The 19,080-nt window shown below is 38.1% G+C and overlaps 1 protein-coding gene across 5 annotated transcripts in view; it reads right to left on the bottom strand.

Annotated features, from left to right (window-relative positions):
• MSI2 (musashi RNA binding protein 2) overlaps positions 1 to 19,080 on the bottom strand; it is a 538,668-nt gene that overhangs the window by 15,525 nt on the left and 504,063 nt on the right. For 2 of the 5 annotated variants that reach the window (XM_075264907.1, XM_075264908.1), the window contains 3 exons: positions 17,952 to 18,128; positions 7,461 to 7,669; positions 1,278 to 1,355 (listed from right to left, as the gene is read on the bottom strand). In XM_075264907.1, the coding sequence (XP_075121008.1) occupies positions 1,314 to 1,355; positions 7,461 to 7,669; positions 17,952 to 18,128 (428 nt within the window). In that variant the 3' untranslated portion in view covers positions 1,278 to 1,313. The remainder of the gene's footprint in view (positions 1 to 1,277; positions 1,356 to 7,460; positions 7,670 to 17,951; positions 18,129 to 19,080) is intronic. The other 3 variants (XM_075264909.1, XM_075264911.1, XM_075264910.1) reach the window with 2 other exon arrangements.

Genomic DNA, 19,080 nt, shown 5'->3' with positions numbered 1-19,080 from the left:
AAAAACCAAACAAACAGTTCAGTATGTATTAGTCTATGCAACGGAAAATGGCAAAGAGCAAAAAAGACATATACATAATTAACTATGGAAAAGCAAAAAGGTTAGAAAACTGGCAAAGTTCCACATTTGGTATGCTAAGGTGATGTCTTAAACTGGATTTTGTATAGTTTAAACATTTTTAATTTCACATAATTGTTCCATAGTTATTAGAGGAAGAATGTCATCTTTTGACTGCAGTATTGGCACATTGCTTAATTATGCACCGTGGCATTCTCTGCGCACTGGAACTAAGCTGTCAGCCTTTGTTTGGAAAAGTACAGTGTTTATTAGGATACAGAAATGATTGGAGCATTCACAGATTCAATATGGGCTCTCTCTTCATTCAAAGGCAAGGTGCAGACACATTAAGGTGATCTGACAGCTACAAGTAACATATCAAGAGGCTGGGGGAAGTTAAACACTTGATCAAACATGTCATAGTTTAGAATTAGCCTATTAATTAAAGCAGGCTAATAGCATTTAGAAGTGGGTCAGTAATAAGAAACGGTTTGTTATGGGTATGTAAAGTTACAATGTACCTTGAGAATATGCTGTCGCATTTCACCTTACACTAATTTCCTAATCAATAGACTTTGTAATAGGCTGTTGTAATCTCAAGGTCTAATTCATCTTGACTTAATGTACATCCACTATGAAGCAACGTTCTCTTCTGTGACTTAAACAGATTCCTACCTCATAGACATGGATCACAAAAGATGAACAATTTGGATAAATGACTAAAAAAATGGCCATGTCTTAACTATTTTGTGCGGGCTCTTCATCTGGATTTTTGATAACACCTCATGTATACATTTCACAAATGTGACACTAGATGGTTTTGCATTTATTACAACATATAATGTATTAAAAACTTAACTGCATAATGTTAATAATAATAATAATAATAAATCATCTTTACATGCATTAATATCCAGTATGCAGCTGGTCTAAGTGACTACTTTGACTTTGCAGCCAAGTCTGCCTTAGTATGCATCAAGCAAGCTTTTTGGATCTATTCCTATATCAACATACAATATGGCTATACAGAAGTGACTCTAATGACCAGCGAATGCATCAAAGTTCAATCTCTCCAAAGGGAACCACGATAGACTGAGTGATGTTAGCAATCAAAGAGTTAAAAGTAAGGTGATATGTGTATGAGCTGATAAAAGAATGATGAAGACAGCAGATTACATGTATATTTTTTCAGTCAAATATAATGGTAGAAATTAGAATACCTCAAAGTGAGATGGCAACCAATCACCTGAAACGTTTCAATGGTATCCATTTGTAAAAGCCGTTGCAATCAAAGGCCCCTAAAATTGTACAATTGTTTAGTTTGTCAGTGCCCTATTCAACAAGAACAGATTTCTGCATTTCAGCTTGATAAGGCATGGGTGGCATGAATGTGCATTTTCCCAATTGTATGGAGTTGTTCACAGAATGTTACATTTGCAGCCAAGTTCTAATACATCACTGCGATGCATAAACAGTGCAAACAGTGGCAGCTGCTGGGAGATGCAATACAACAGCTTGTGAGACATTTACTGCTTAACCTTCGTAAGACAATATTAGAAAATATACGCAAAACCCCACTGAGAAAGGCTGCCAACCTCCCCTCCTCTGTGCATTGTAATAGCCCTGCAGAGAAATATTAGCACAGCAAAACTGTGACTTCAAGGCTGTCCTTTCATGTGAGCAGCCCAGAGGTCACCATAGTCAAGCTTTCCGAAGCACAGAGGGCTTTTCCAGCAGGTGAGGTATGAAATGAGACAAGTTTGGAAGGTTGAGAGAGGGTAATTTACCTTAGTACTTAGGTTAGCTGAATGATAATGTATCCTATTTGATAATGCAAGCAAACCAGATGAGATTTTAAGGTTACTATGGTGACATGATATTCTGAAGAAGATTTCAACTAGGTTCAAAGGGTTAGTGATTGAGCTGAAGCTGGATAAGAAAATGCAGCAACTATTAAACGGGACACACGGAATAACAACGATCTATATAGAGTCGGGGAAACAGAAGCAATGGAACATAAAGGCTATGGAGCTTTTGGTTTAGTTTTTAATGTAAGTGCAATATTAAGCACATTCCTAAATAGTCATTAATAGGCAAGCATCTATGTTTTCAGGGAGTACAGATTGCTGTTTTGTATCAGAGTATAGAATGGGAGGAGAACACACAAGGATGTGTGCAGGGGATCAGACTGTGTATCAGTGTACAGAGAGAGGAGAGATAAAAGTCACAAAGCAATCTGCATCAGTGTCTGTCAGCGCAAAGAAAAAGAGATCCCTCATGAGCAGAAGAGAATTAAATTGTGTGTATAATTCATTTTTACAAATCAACTGTGTCTATAGCCTTTATGTTTTTTCACATTAGAAAAGAATGCCCATAAAAGGCCTATGAAATTCTGTTAATGTACAGCAAGTGTGGGCTGTTAAACTGTGTAAGTTGCACAATGAAAATACAGCCAAATTTGCAGGCAGCAAGTAGAGAAGGAGCTGAGCAATTTGTTGTATATAGTAGTTTTATATGATTCTGTATAACATTTAGACTTAAATGGAGTCTTCCACCTTCAAACTTCTAACACACTTATATGATGTTGTAGGATCTGTTAGTGGCATTACATACCTTTTTTGTGCCGACTAGAAAATCAGCGTATATGTGTTTTAGAAGAGATTATGGTAGTAGGAGACTCCCTTTAAATCTCTGATCATTCTGTGCTTAGCCACCAAGAGGCAGTCCCCATCTCTGATTGAAAGCTTTTGCATGCGGAAATAGCTTTCAGTCTCATATAGGACCACTCTTTGGACTCCTAAGCCCAGAATGAGCATGGATTTACATGAATGAAATAATACAAGGCGTCTTTTCCTGTAAAACTGTACTGTACTTCAGTCAGCTCTACAACATGCTGCCTCCAGATTAGACTTTATTTTTAGTGTTACATGTTCTTGTTTGGAACCATCGAAACTGGATGAACTGTTAGAAAGTATTACTATAAAAATGTGATCCAAAACAACAGTAACCAATAATGTAAAAAATCTATGTATATTGGTATCTCTATATAATCAATAGTCTTATTAATTTCTCCTCATAATAAAAAAATAACCATATTCTGCTTGTATAGGCATATAATGATGAGAATCAGTAGCCATCTTCAGTCCAGCATCATTGAAAATCACATCACATAATACTGTATGCAAACTGTGAAATCATAGAGGCGCACATGCTGGCAAAATGATTGTTTCCTGCAACATGTTTTCTGCTGGACTGTCTAGCACTTTCTGTAATGTATCCTACAACACTGTTCTCACCAGCATGCAATGTCCCTGGTGTATACATGGTTATATGCCTATGTTTGCCATTAAGGGGTTGTTATGGGATTAATATGATATCTGTTAAACATATGCATAGGTTCGGCTTTCACTTGCTGATTAGTTCCAGATGAATGGGGCCAATCAGACAAGGGTCTCGCGTTGCGGGTTCGGGGCTGATCAGGCAGGATGCTTATTTTTTCCTGCTTTGAACTCTGTCCCCCATTGAAAGCAATGGGAGGCAGATTCAGGGCAGAACGTGGCTCTAATTTTGAGGCGGAATCTGCCTCAAAATCAATGCTAAATTCCTACGTGTGAACATTAGTGGGTGCACCTTAAAAACGAAGCAAGCTCCTATGTCTGTGGATTGGAAGAAATAAACTATCAAATGGAACTCACAGAGATCAAATACAAGTGCTTGTTTAAGCAACCTAAGGATCCTATAAGTCGGCTATAGGGTCAGCTAGAGACAGTTCCTTACTGTATTTTCTTTGGTTACTTTTCTGTTTTTCCTTCCCTATAAAGGGGTTAATGTCCTATCCTTAGATAGATAGATCATCAGTATCTTTCATTCTGACACCAAGATCACCACTGATAATAATGCAGCAGTGCTCAGGTGAGTGCTACTTCTGCTTCAACGGCCATGCAACATCATGTTCATTATGCAAATGGTCAGACTGTAACTTAGTTCCTATAATAAATAAATGGGGCTGAGCTGCAATACCTGGCACAGCCACCATGCAATTTATGGCACTGTACTTGGAATTTAGTGAAGTGGCCACACAGCTTACCCGAGCACTGCAGTCTGTTAAAAAGTTGGTAGGGGTCCCACTGACCAGATCCGAAGGATCATCAATATTACAATCCCTGAAACCCCCTTTAATCTACTAGAAAAGAGAAGGGCTGGTCATTCACTCAGAAATGTTTTAACATATTCTTCTGATTGTTAAAAGTGCTCAGCAGACCACCATGCATGAACAAATCATCAGTCTACCCTAGAAAGAGATAATGGACTGTATGTTGTAAGCATTTTACTATGTTCATATTATTTACTATACATAAAGGTCATTCAATAAAAAGAATGCAGATTGGGGTAATACAGATGGTCTATGCCCTGCATGATACAACATATTTAACAGCAGAACCATTGAGGCGCTATGGGCATAGAAAGGAATTACACATGAATCAATACAAAGCAAACTTGGACAAGTGTAGGCTACATTTTTATATGTCACCTACCGCTTGTCATGTAGTTCACAAAGATATGGTTTTACTGTGCCTAATAAACAACTATTTTTGGTCATAGTGGAGTTATGGTTGGCAGCCTCCGTATCATTAAATGCACATCCATGCCATCATACAGCAAACAAGAACTTTTCAGTCTGAAAACACAATGCATGCAATTTCACCAAGATAAATTCCATCTAGATTTATAGATCAAAGTAGCATGGCAGTACAAGAACATTTATATTGTCATAGGTTATAAAACAGGTTAGTAACTCACAGAATAAAGTTATCACAATGTAAAATTAGTTACAGAATATATCACAAAATGCATGCATGTTAGAAACCCCTGACTAATACAGGCCTGTACCTGAGACACATTGATAGGACACTTTAATATTAGGTCACTGGTTAGTAAAACCAGAAGTGGAGACTACACAGAGATGAAGTATAACGGAAAGCTTTGAATCTGTGTTTCTGGTTAGAGATGAGCGAGTAGAATTTGATTGAATACCTCCCCGCCATAGGAATGCATGTAAGCGGCCGAACACCAAGGGGTTAAGTGCATCGAATATTTGATGCGCTTAACCCCTTGGTGTCCAGCCGCTTACACGCATTCCTATGACGGCAAGGTATTCGAACGAATACTACACGCTCATCTCTATTTCTGATCCATTCCTGATCTTGGCTTAAATCCACTGATGCAAATCACTGACCATAACCCTGACATGTGTATAAAGCCTCACAGAGGAACCAGAGAGTCTGTTTCTTTTATGCAGAGAGATTTGGGGAGACCATTGAATGTAAGGATTATACGCATCTTTGTCTGCTTAGCTAAACTTTAGGCTGAGGCCCCACGTTGCGGAAATGCAGCTTTTCTTGTTGCGGTTTTTTGAGCCAAAGCCAGGACTAGATTGAGCATAAGGTAGAAGTCTAAGAAATTTCCTAGATATTTCCCATTCCTTTTGTAGCCATTCTTGACTTTGGATCAATAAAATGCAGCAAAATCTGCAACAAAAAAAGCTGCGTTTCCGCAATGTAGGGCCTCAGCATTAAAGAGGAATATACTAAATAAAATACAGTATTTGATCCTTGCCCTGATCAATTTAGTGTTTTTCTTTTTAAAATCTGTCCACCCAGTGAAATGATATGGGCGCTGGAAGATTATCTGTAAACTACTTCTGATTGTCCGGGCGGATGGGAACCTTTTATTTTCTCATAGAAAAACATAAGGGTTACCGCCCACTTGGAGAATCAGAGTTAGCTCACATATAACCATCCAGTGGCCATATCTTTTACATGGGTGGACGGATTTTAACTAGAAAAACACCAAATTGATCAGGGCAGGGATTAAATAATGTGTTTTATTTAGCATTCTCTGCTTGGTGACAGGTCCTCTTTAAGCATACTATAGGTATATAGGGTAAAGCACTGTGATACATAAATTTCCTGTAAGCTCTGTGGAAACATCTGTGAATTCATAGCTTTCAGTGCTATCTGTGAAAATGTACAAATATAGTAAGGGAGAGGGGGAAGGTAGCGTGCAATGATTTCAGAGCACATGACCAGTCATCGCTATATAAGCCTTTGCACATTGTAAGAATTCTTTTTTCACTTTCTGCAAGCTGGAAATGATACTATCTTTATATTGAAATATAAAATCTATAGATATGTTAATGAAATATGTAATTAGATGCCAGATAAGGTGGGCTGGGCATGTCACAAGGTTATATTAGGGTCTCCCAGAGGAACCACTAGGCAATAAATATGGCTCCCACAGCCATGTTTTCAGGACCACATCATGTTTGCATATTTCTTATTAAAAAATTGGTGTGAATCCCATCAGGGTAAAGCAGAGAAACTTTCTCAGTCACAAATGTATTCTACGTTAGTTAGGATCATTCTGGGATTGTCCTTATTATATGTATCAGTTCATTTTATGTATACTGTATTTCATGTGTGATATATTTGAGGCAACCTGTTTATCTGGTTTATCTCTAGGATATGTATATTGCGTTGGGTAAAATGCAATGCTGTTAGTACAGGCATGTTAATAAATGACGTTACATAAAATGTTACTACCAAAGCAGAAGACAGTTTGTGCTTCGTCATCCTCACTTCCATAGTAAAAGTATAAGCTCACAAAACATGGGATGTCTTATATAACTCCTATTAGCAATCTATCGGAGTGGGCAATAAAGGTTAAATACTATGGCTGAAGACCAACTATTAGGTAAAAGGCATTCTCTGTGACCTTACTGGATGAATGGATATGAGACGATAGTTCTCTGTTACTTTTATAATGGAAGGGGTATCTTGGGCAGTGAAGTGTGCAGTCTTGAAAGAGGCCTTCTAATGATGTCAGTAGCCAATATAAAGCAATAGTGCATTATGTCAATAGGTTAAGTGATCCTTATAATATAAAATGGTGCTTGTAACCTATTCATTATTGTCTCTATAATGCAAGCTGTAGAAGTGCGGTGATTTAAGCAGCAAGTAGTACACCCCCATATACTACTGCTGCGCTTCAACAATGAAGGACATACTTGTCTGCTTCTGATCTGCTCATTGTGTTGTTAGCTTCTGTATGTGTAATGCACAAATCAATGGCTGTCATGATAGGGAGTTATGCAGTAATGGCTGCCATAATGGGTAGAAAGTTGACAGTGTATATGTCTCGTATAGAGATGTTTCTAAAGGGGTACTCTGATGCTCTCAATTATAAGGAACCTCAACTCCAGGCTAACATTGACATTGCCCTTACCTGTTAGAATTAAACACATTTATTCTTAAGGTTTCACAAACCCTTATAACCTGATCTAGATACACTTACAAAACAACAGTAAAACTTATGTTTAGAAAATAAAGAAACAAGACACTTACAGCAATTCCATGGCCGAAACCAGAGCCTGGTTGAGGACTTGCAGCACTAATGTAGTTACCAACCCCAGAGTCTTGGCTAGCAGTTCCATAGAGATCAGCAACAGGGCCTGGGCTGTTAGCCCCTGGGAATCCACCAGGTCGAGCTGGGTTGGTGCCTGCTGGGGAAGCGGGTGCGCCATAATTCGGTTGAGCACTGTAGCTATTCAGGACTGGTGTGCAGAGAATAAAGCCAAGTATGAGAGCAGAAGCATGGCATGCTGTGTTATTACAGACAAAACAGAACAATCCATGAACAGCCAAACACTATAGAAAACTGCCTTGGCTTGATCTGAAACATTCAATCAAGCCATGCGAAACAATAGCAAGTACTCATAGGAAAATACCAGAGCACACTACCACTGGACAAGCTAGTAAATAAAATTCTACCACATACACTAAAACAGCAGTCGTCTACTATTACCCAAGACTGGTGAACCAGAATTCATCATAAGCAATACAAACAGGTTAAAGGATGTTTTCACTGTATTGTATGATCATGCAGTCGTGTCCTATTTTCTCCTTTCTCCTGACAGATCTTAGTATGTGGAGACAGCATTCACACCCCATGCAAACTACAAAGAAACTGAGTTCTAACATTATGAGGTGAGTTCCATTTGATGACATGATGCTAGTTGCAAACAGGAATTACAGCTACTTTTTTATCAAATATTCATATGCAAAGCCTAAAACTAGTGATGATATCTAGTGAAATATATTCAATGAAATATATCCTAGAGATTTATGAGAAAACTGTTAAAATATTCTACACAGCTTTTCTTACATAAGGCAGCAGTCTGAATCTTAAAGGGAATCCCCCCCCCCCCCCCCCCAAACACTGTAATAGCGGGACAGGAGAAAAGATACAGATTCCAAATATGTAATTTTATCTCAGTAGTCACAGGTAAGACTCCCATTTTACAAAGGATCCATGTTTAGTATGCTAGTGCATACCCAGGACTCCTGACCTTAAAATGGAGAGGACTCCAAATTTCTTCAGCGCAAACCTTCGCGGGCAAGGTTTGCTTTAAGTCAATAGAACCATTCTGGCCTTCTCTGCACAAACTTCCAAAAACCCTAACTACCTCTTCCTACCACTGGAACAGATCTGTATACAGCTGTATGCACCAACAATAGGCCTGAGTACAAAATACATGAAGACAAACCCCTGGAGGCAGCTGGGGGTCTAACACAATGGGTAGTTGAGTGGAGATAAGTACAAATAGTTCAATGTAAGGAAATGTTGAGGTGTCTAGTCACTTGTGGTGAGATAAAAGCCTCCTTTCATGAAAAGATGATGTACAAAAGAGGGGGTATGATAGAGGGGGTGTGATATGCAAGTGGCGTAAAGGGTAAGTACACATGGCGGTATTCTACTCACTACTGGTTTGGCTCACAAATACTGCTGCAAAATATGGAGTAGAATACTGTAACAGTATGAACAGCTAGCACAAAGCCACAAAAGTCTGTGTGAACAGGATCTTTCAATTTGTAACATGGTTACATGCATTGGTAATATTAAGGGCCTGTGCCATCAAGGAAGTCTGGAAGTCAGCCTTAGAGGTAACCAGAGTATCTGAAAAAAATACGACAGTATCTAACTTTGTAGAAGGGTTTGAGCAATGAATAGGGCCTTTCCAACTATAGTTAATAATATTCCTATAAGATACTACAAAAACTTAGAAATTGGAAAGGCTATGTGTAAGCTGAAGGGTGACAGCCATCAAACTGAAAAGGACACTAAAGGGTAGATAGAAATCTAAATGGTACCGAACTGTTCGCTCACCAAAAGGGAAAATGTAACATGCTATATGAAAGTGTACATAAAATACTAATTGTAAATATACAGCACAGATCCAAAGGCCCAGCTCTTTAGATAACATCTAACATTGCTTAAGGGCACAGCAGCTTTCAATAGCTTACATAGAAAGCAGTCAATTTATTTAGCAGATGTGAAACCATAATAATCTAATGTTATGAAACATAGTAAAGGCAATCCATTTGCCAAGTAGAATTGTAATGCCAAACACAAAATGGAAAGGCTGCTGTAGTTTCATTTCGATGACAGAGAATGGGATTGGCGAAGATAGCTAGGCCTACAGCACAAATGTACTCAGAGGCTGCCGGAGAGATCTGTTCTCAATCCACAAATGCAGCACTCTTTATTCCATAATGTAGAAAGTAAATATGCGTCCTTTAGCATTATGGGGCACAAAAGACATAAATAAACCAAAAGGAGAATTTCCTGCTGCGACCCTAGTAAAATCCGTCATCAAAGATTCTTTAACCGGTGTTGCCCAGTATTTTAAATGACCAAGCACATGCCCACGCTATGGAAGAACATATATTACGGTCAGTAGAATGCATTCCAATAGTATTGTTCTGTCATGTAGTCAGAGGCCTAGCCAGCTGTATTATGACCCCTTGTTTTTGGTGTTGACAAATGTGAGGAAATCCACGATTTACAATGCAGCTATAATTCCACACCCTGTGTCATAACTCCAACTGTCTTTACTCTGTTATTTCTCCTAAAAAGAAATAAATTGACAACTGGGTGTTACTATTCTCCTAGGCCAGTGACAAGGGGACATCCTCTACGTCTGGAGGAAAGTTTCACCAGCAACATGGTGGGATTCTTTACAATAAGAACAACGAGGCTCTGGAACTCTCTGCCCCAGGAAGTGGTGATGGTGGATTCATTACACAAGTTCAAAGAGGACCTGGATGTCTTTCTTGAAGAGAACAATATTACGGGTTATCGATTCCAGATTGTTTTTATACTGACTGCCAGACTGGAGTTGGGAAGAAACTTTTTCCCCTGAAATGGGGCAATTGGCACAAGCCTCATGGTTTTTTTCCCCCCTTTCCATGGATCAACACTGTAGGGGATTGTAGGGTTATAGGTTGGACTTGATGGACTGATGTCTTCATCCAACCTCATCTACTATGTAACTATATTCATCTTTTGAAACAGGGGTATCTTACACAGTCTACAAAATGTGCAGACACATTCCCGTTGGTAACACCCTGTTGTCTATTCATTCATACATTTCTAGTAGGAATAACAGGGCAATGGCACAAAAACAAGAAGAAAAGATGCTCAAGAATGTTACACTACTAGTGATTGTATTACTTACTAGAACACACATATTTGGAGAACTCAAACAAATTCTCTTTTATATTTAAAATATATCATTTATAAAATGAATTCTACATTTACTAAGCCTAACCCCCAAATATTGCAATCTCACTGCAGCTGCCACCCATTTGTCAGGGGGAGTAGAAAGGTTAGGATTTACAAGTCGCCAAGCAGACAGTAAATAAACACCCACTAGTTATCTGAGCTGTCTCTCCTCTGAATGGGAAGAGATGTGATTGTATGCAAACAAGAGCAATTAAAGACAAATAATAATAATGAGAAAATCTTAATTAGTATGTTCCTTCTCTTACAAGACATGGAGATAGCTTGTTTTCTTCTTACTAGTATAGATGCTATTCCATCCATAGAACCTGAGGCATTCTCCAGTAAGAAATATTAAAATGTATTGTAATCATTATTCCAGTATAAAGTAATACAACTTATATTTGGTGTTGTCATCTTGTTGTGGAATGATAATTGGAAACCTATACTAATTACCATATTGTTTACCATGCCGCACCATGGTAAACAAAAAAGAGCATATGCCATGATGTTGGTCCCCACTTTACTCACAGTAGTGTTAAAGCAAACATGGACCCAAACCCAGGTCAGGTAAGTATACACTCGTAGTAAACGAATCAAAATTAGTCAACAAAATACAAATAGTACATTTTATTAAACAAATATGGCAAAACTAAAAACACCAAGAAAAAAATGTACAAAAAGACAACAGCCATGTGACTGAGGCCACTGGACTCAGAACCATCAATTGTGGCAGTAAAAATAAAGTCACATATCACATAGATAATTACAGGGTATTAGTAATAATCAATAAATATGACAAAATTACCAACGTACAAAAAGAGGCCACAATGCTATATATACAGAAAAATAGAAGTAAAACCATGTGTCAAGGAGACCACTATAGGAGAGCACCCAGAGAAAACATCAAGCTATAACATGTGACCTGGTGTACCTCAGACTATATAAGAATTACATATAAAACTTTTGCCATGACAGAAAAATGTCACTCGATATTACTGTGCACATACCAATGCAATATAACCATGGCACAAAATACACTGGAAATATAGGAAGACATATCTGAGAATTACCCAACTTCAGTATAGGAATGCGGTCTTACCCATGATGTGAATAGAGCAAAGGGCAACTGATGGAGCTGTGAGCCAGGGCCGCGGACCCGACGCGCGTTTCGGCACAAGCCTTCACAGTAGTGTTAGGCTATTGGTAAATTTTTGGATGGTAAACAGGTCGTCTCAACAAGTCTTTTTGAATAAGAAGCCATTCCGTCAACCAGCTACAAACGACCAATAGGCTTCGTAGTTATAAATATATAAGAATAAAAAGTGTTCGATACAGTATACAGTAATCTGTTAAGAGTATCCCTCTGCATAAAATAACAGTTTGCTACACTATTTTATATGGAAAAATTGTATATTGCTGCATACCAGCATAGTGTAGAGTAGGTCAATGGATAGGTTTATCATATGTGCCAGACGTACATAGCTCACAAAATGGTAGGGTCACCAGTGGGCCATATTAGGGAGCTGTTATAAAACAGTGGCGCCCATTACGTAATCCATTTGCCTCTATTGACCATAAGGATAAAGGGTTGACTTCTTGAGGTGCCAATTTTAAAAAGAGACATGAGATTGAAAAACTCCTAAGTAAATGGAAAAAATTATATAAAGGGGATTCAACAGCAATAACATTAATGGGTACAGTTTATGAAAATATGGACAAGGAAATGAAATGAAATAAAACCAATAAAAATATACGCCAAAAGTAGACAGAGGTTATTGGAATGGGGCATTTCTGAGCGCAACATAACAAAAAATAAAAACTAATAATGTAAATGACATCTACATCTACCTCTCTCTTTCTATATATATAATATTGAACCATAAATTCAACAAAACAGTCATGAAACTTGAAATCCAAGTAGCGTTTCCTGCAATCTTCTCCAGCCATAAACTATATTAAAATGCCCTGTATTTTGTGCTAGCATTGATGAAGCAAATCAATAATAGCATTTGTGCTAGAAAATAAGTCATATGAAATACATGTCCTGATCATTTCGAAAAAACGGAAGAAAAAGACTTGTAAGAGTAAAATGTCAAGCTATGAATAAAATTATGCTGGAGTGTGTGTTTATAGTCAAACCTCATAATTTAAAGTAAGTGATAACAGAGTCAAGTCATTTTAGTTCATTGAACGCTCATATAATGCTGTATTCATTCGCGCTGATCACAGAGCTGAATGTGGAAATTATGTCTGTGACAAAATCACTCCTACACATTCATTATAGTCTACATTTTCCATGGGAGTGGTGGATGTTCAAGTCAATGCATTAAGCAAACAAATAACAGGGTTGAAAACTCTACCTGTAGGTGTTAGAAAAAAAAAAAGATCTTTCTAGATAATAAATATATCACATTACAGCAAGGAGAATAGAAAATATGATTTAATAAACCGTCCACTACAGTTTCTACAACACAGCATCTATCACAGCCACAGTTATTAAGTTAACAAATCATTGGTGCTCTCAACCACAAGTGCAATGACATTACTAATACGTTTCACATTGGATACTGTGGGGTTCCAAATAAAATAAGAGAAGAGTAATGGACAGTGACATTTTAACAGTGGGCCAAGTGTTCGACTGCAGGCAACACCATTTGACATTATCACAACATTGGAAACTGACCGATTCCTCTGGGCACCTTCTCCACAACTTACATAATAGCTCCTAAGATGGAAATGGGGCTAATGTAGCTGCAGGTAGACATGAAACACTATTCATTTCAGGATATAAAAAAATGGTCTAGATTAACTAATAGACAGTACACAGTCTTTGATGCTGAATGATAAATTTAGTGCATCTTTAGACTGTCTAGTCCAGTGTTTTTAACTATTTCAAGTGAAGTACCCCCAAGCAAGAAAATGTCTCAACAGAGTACCCACAAAGTAGGGATCACTTATAAATGTGGACAGAATAAGGCGTTCATGAACAGTTATGTAATGGGTACCTCAGTGTCCCCACATATAGTATAATGGCCCATTCAATGTCTCACGTGTAAAATAATGGCCCCCAAACAGCTACCATATAAAATAATGACTCCCAAGGTGCTCCACATGTAATATGAGCCCCCACTGTACCTCCACATATCATAAAATGGTGTCCACTGTACCCCCACATATAATATAATAGCCCCCGCGCTAAATAATCTTTAAGGAGCGAGTGGTAAGCTGCATTCATTACTTACCCCCATGGAGGATTAAGTGTACCATGGATCAGGGCTGATTAGAAAGTGCAGAGCCCCCTTCTTTCATGCTAAAGATCCCTGGAACACAATAATATCCCGTAGTGGCCCCTCCACACATTATAATGTCCCATAGTGGTCCTTCACATAGTATAAACTCCCACAGTGGCCCCTCAACACAGTATAATGTCTCATGCAAGCCGCCCTTTCAGAGTGGCCCCTAATCTAATAAAATGAAGTCACATCCCACCTACATAGTTTGACAGTTTTGACAGAACCTGAAATTTTTGGGGTTTGCTAATCACAAACTAATATTATATTCAGAGGTCTCTTCAGACCACAGAGTATAATAATTTGAAGCCCAGGAAGGTTAGTAAACATACCATCAATGTTACTCGTCTCCACTGTTCTCTGGGATGGGTCCCTGTCCTCTTTGGGCCTCTTCTGGCCTCCTGAATGGCATCAGGGATGTTGCCGAAGTAGCCCACATGAAAGCTGGGGTTCAAGGGAGGTGAGTGACACTGTTTTTTACATTTACTCACCTCCACTGAGTCTCCGCTCATTATACTTTGGGGTTTGAAGAAACCCCAGAGTATAATAGTAGTTTGGGTGGCAAACCCCACAAACTATCTTTATAAGGTGGCTTTCACCATAGGGGCATACCCCTTGGGATAGTAGTGTAACTTCAGGGATATGTGTACTGCAAGTTGACAACCACTGGTCTAGTCTATGTTGAATCTCCTATGTTACTAGGCTTGCTTTTTGTCAGAATTTTATGGCACAATTTAAGTGCATTTTTGGCACATTTAGTTCCATTTAGTAGCACGATGGAAAATTTTTAACTGAAGCTAGATATGTGTGTCACATTTACATCTAGTCTTAACCACAACAGCAAATTTGGGCCAATATTTTCAAAGTGTCTTTACCATGCCAAGATTCTATTGTGTGGGTGATCAGCCGATCCTAAAAGTTGTCGTGTTCATTAAGTCAGTAAAATGTTTAGTTAGCTCATAACCACAAACTTCCCAATGGAAAGACTTCCTTCAATCTACGCACTAGACCTTCATAAAACATATGGCTGTTTAATGCAGTCAGCAATGGTAAATAGAGTACAGTGAGACAGAGATGCTATGAAAATCTCTCCGAAACAGAAGCTCTTGACACACAATTTTGCATTCAGACTATCTGGTTTCCTTACAGCTCTTCTCAAGACAGCAAAACACATGGCAAGCTCAATTGTTTAGGAAAATCATTTCCTCGAGCACTGGCTTCAAAACCAGTTTATAGGAAGCAACTTCTGTGCTATGAACGGAACAATATGACAGTCACGCAGTCTGCTGTACACACTTGTTCATGCCATGCTTGTGAAGCACATAGCACTGTATAAAGTTAAAAGCTTGATAAATCTTATTAAGTCCCTTATATTAGATGGGCATACGTCACAGAGGTTTATGCTGAGGTGCCAAAGAAAACATTTACGTACAATATGTACTGACCAATAACATTCAAGAAGGTCATTTAAATAGTACTGGTGGGCATCTACTCAGTGGCAGACCTACCAAGCAAGTAGAATGTGGGTGATCACGCTAAGACCCTGTGGTCAGGGACACCCGCATTGAGTTTACTTTCAAACTGCAAGGGATAGTTTTAGGAGATGCCAAACTGGGCAACTGCCCATGGCTCCTATTTACAACAGAGCTGTCAAAGACTAAACTCCCAGGATATACTTTACAGTTGAATGGAAAAAACTGCACTCCAGTAACAGTTCCCATATTTGAACACAACACTCATTTTCTAGTTTTAGTTAGTGTTGTATGGTGATATTATTTGGTATTGATGGTATTACTGGAGAACTACATGGAGATATTACATGGGCTATTTAAAGATAGTATTATTTGGATACTGCACAAAGTAACCACTAGCAACATTATGGTAGTAAATTGGCTCTAAATTACTGTACTAGTGCATTGACAAGACAATACAGACATGCACTTGCTCATATAATACAATAAAATTAAGGCATTAAGGATATAGCATATTGCACCTTGTGGCCACATGACATGCAATTACAAGTAGTGTATACACAAGGTAGTGTATGTGGTTGTCAGATTGACTGTATGGATTTCTGCTTACTGCTTTTGTGGTGGCAACCTTCAGCTCACAATGCCACCACAATCACTAGCATTATCAATATTATGCAACATTGTGAGCTTAAGTCATGTGGCTACAAATCTATATGTAGCTCTGGTGTATAGTATATGGAAAAAGTAATATGGCTAGCCTAGTCACCTGAGATGTGTTATGTCAATTTTATGTACAAAGTATAATACTACCACGCTGCACTGCACATCTACCAGCTTCTGCCCAATACTGCAGACATGCCAACTATATGGACCAGCTATTCAAGTACAGCAGCACATTGAACTAGCTTTGGCATGGCTACCTGTCCCTGGCATTTGTATATACTAGTATCAGTACATAAGCAATAAACATTACCTACCATGGTCTAGATAATCTTGTACTGTAGCACATATCAGCAGCTAAAGATTTCTAGGACTGCTCAAAGTCATATATCTTAAGATACAGAAGCTGGGCAAAGTGTTAGGGATAGCTTATCTGCCTCGCTGGCTTACAAATTACTGCAGTAAGTGAGCTAAGAGCATCCTTGAAAAGGTATCCAGCGCTGGACATAAAAGGTCGACATTATAAGATAAACTCTCCCCCGATAAAATACAGCAAATGTGCAGTCATGAGTCATTACAGCATTTTACTGACGTTTCCTATTAAAGCTCCTTTTTATAGAATAGAAAATAACATCAGTGTGTAACGTACAGTAAACCAAGGGGGCTACAAGAAACTAAAAAGATAATAAGGCGGTGAAATTACGGAACGCAACATAATACAACAAACACTTCTGACATAGTAGACACAAAGATATAGCAAAGATCAACATTTATAACATTACAAGGTAGAAAATATAAAGTCTTAATGTTAGAACATAAATTCACTGGGCCACATTTAGTAGAATGGGTACAAAGTAAAACTGTCTTATTTGTTTATAGCAACCAATCACGGCATAGCTTTCATTTTCAGGAGCAGCATTCAAAATGAAAGCTGCATTGTGATTGGTTCTTATGAGAAACTAAGAGAGTTTTGCTTTTAGACCATTTTAATAAATCTTCCCATTGAGTCCAACATAATTCTAGCAAACGAATCCCTAATCCTAAACTTATATGTGATAAGTTGGTAAATATTATTATTATTATTATTATTCTTTACATGGTACCAAGGTAGCTGCTCAAGTTCTGATGTTGCAAGTACTGGTCACCAACTACTAGCAAACATGTCAATTATAGGATGTCTATGTGACTGGGCTTAATTTTATTATACACGTTCATACCATGCCAATATCCATCAGAATAATATATAAAGCATATATAGAAGAATATGATATTAATGTGTAAAACAGCCCACAGTACATGGCACTATTTACTGGAATATGTATGGCAATTCATACGCGGACCGTAGTACGCCATACTTACCAGTAGTTACTAGGGATACAATTTTCAACCATCAAAAAGACTGCAATTTGGATATAGTCATGGTATGAGGAAATCTCGCTTGGTGTGATAGGATAACATATACTACTTGCCATTTTTAGAAAAACATGAAATACGATTGCTGTTATTTTTTAAAAAAATATTACTTTATATAGACATATAAATAATAATTATAGCATATATGATCCCCAAAATTGAATTATACTGTAAGCAAACTAACCCATGGGGTTCTATATATGGAATAAGATGATGATCTTTAACCAAATTTATAACATGGAAATGGGCTGCAAATATTTATTCATTCCCAATTCTCACACTACAACATAAAGACAGAAAGATTGCACTAAAATTACAATAAGAACGACAGAAACCTGGCATGCATAAATTAACTTTGTGCAATTAATATGACTATGCAATTCCCAGTCTGATTTCTTTTACCCATCACCCCAAAATAAAGAAAGGCTGTACAAACCTGGACTCTTAAACTGATCCGGGCTGGGAAGGTGGTGGAGGGGGGAGTTACTTGCTGAAGCAGCATGCTCGCTACGAAGCATCTGAGCAGCTCGAGGCCCCATGGAACCGTAATCCGCAAACGATAGTGTGGCCCGTTGGTCACCGGGCGAGGTATAGAAACCATAATCTGGGATTCCTAAAGACATATTGACTTTGTCACTATGAGGTCTAGATTGTCACTGAGTGAATAAGTGCAATACAAGTATAAAAAAAAGAGGTAAAACTACCAAACAAATAGTTCGCCAGCCCTTGCCCTTCATTTCATAGCTTCTTAAAATCAGAGCAAACACACAAATAAGTAAAACAGTCATCTTGGAAGGTTTAAACAAAAATTGAATGCAAATATTAGATTTAGATCAAGTAGACATAGACAAGCAAACTTTGTAGGCAACGCTCCAGCAACATTGCTGATGTGACAAAACAACCTGCCATTGTTTTAGAAGATCCCGTTATACAAGCGCTTGGTGAAGGAGAGTTAGGCCTAACTTCATCCAACAACCTTTATTGTCATTCACCTGACTGACTCATAGACTAATATGGCTACTGAATAGAAGGGAAAGGAATTGTCCCATGTATAGTCAAAGCTTGAAGGATTTCAATATCTCAACCTATTACTATTACTGCAACGATAAAGAACGGAATTCAAAGATTTCTGAAGTTACAAAAGAAAAGTGAAGTGCTAAGCAATGACATAATGTTTCATTATCGGCATTAGAGATTAGTGAGTAGTATTCGATCGAATACTTCCCTGCCATAGGTATGCGTGTAAGCGGCCGAACACCAAAGGGTTAAGCGCATTGAATATTTGACGCGTTTAACCCCTTGGTGTTTGGCCACTTACACGGATACCTATGGCGGGGAGGTATTTGTTCGAATACTACTCGCTTATCTCTAATCGGCATCTGTCTGACAAGAGGCCAAGCCAATGTATACAGTAGATACAGAGGCAAAGATGTGGCAGCAAAACTCTATGTATGTAATTTATGTACAAAAATAAGATCATGCCCATGTATCAATACAGGTTTAGGTTGTAATTAGAAAATATTAGCTTTTTTAAAAATATGCTACAGATATCATGGTATGGTATG

Source organism: Leptodactylus fuscus, chromosome 2, assembly GCF_031893055.1.
Source record: "Leptodactylus fuscus isolate aLepFus1 chromosome 2, aLepFus1.hap2, whole genome shotgun sequence".
NCBI classification, from domain to species: domain Eukaryota; kingdom Metazoa; phylum Chordata; class Amphibia; order Anura; family Leptodactylidae; genus Leptodactylus; species Leptodactylus fuscus.
This window is presented reverse-complemented; position numbering and strand designations above follow the sequence as displayed.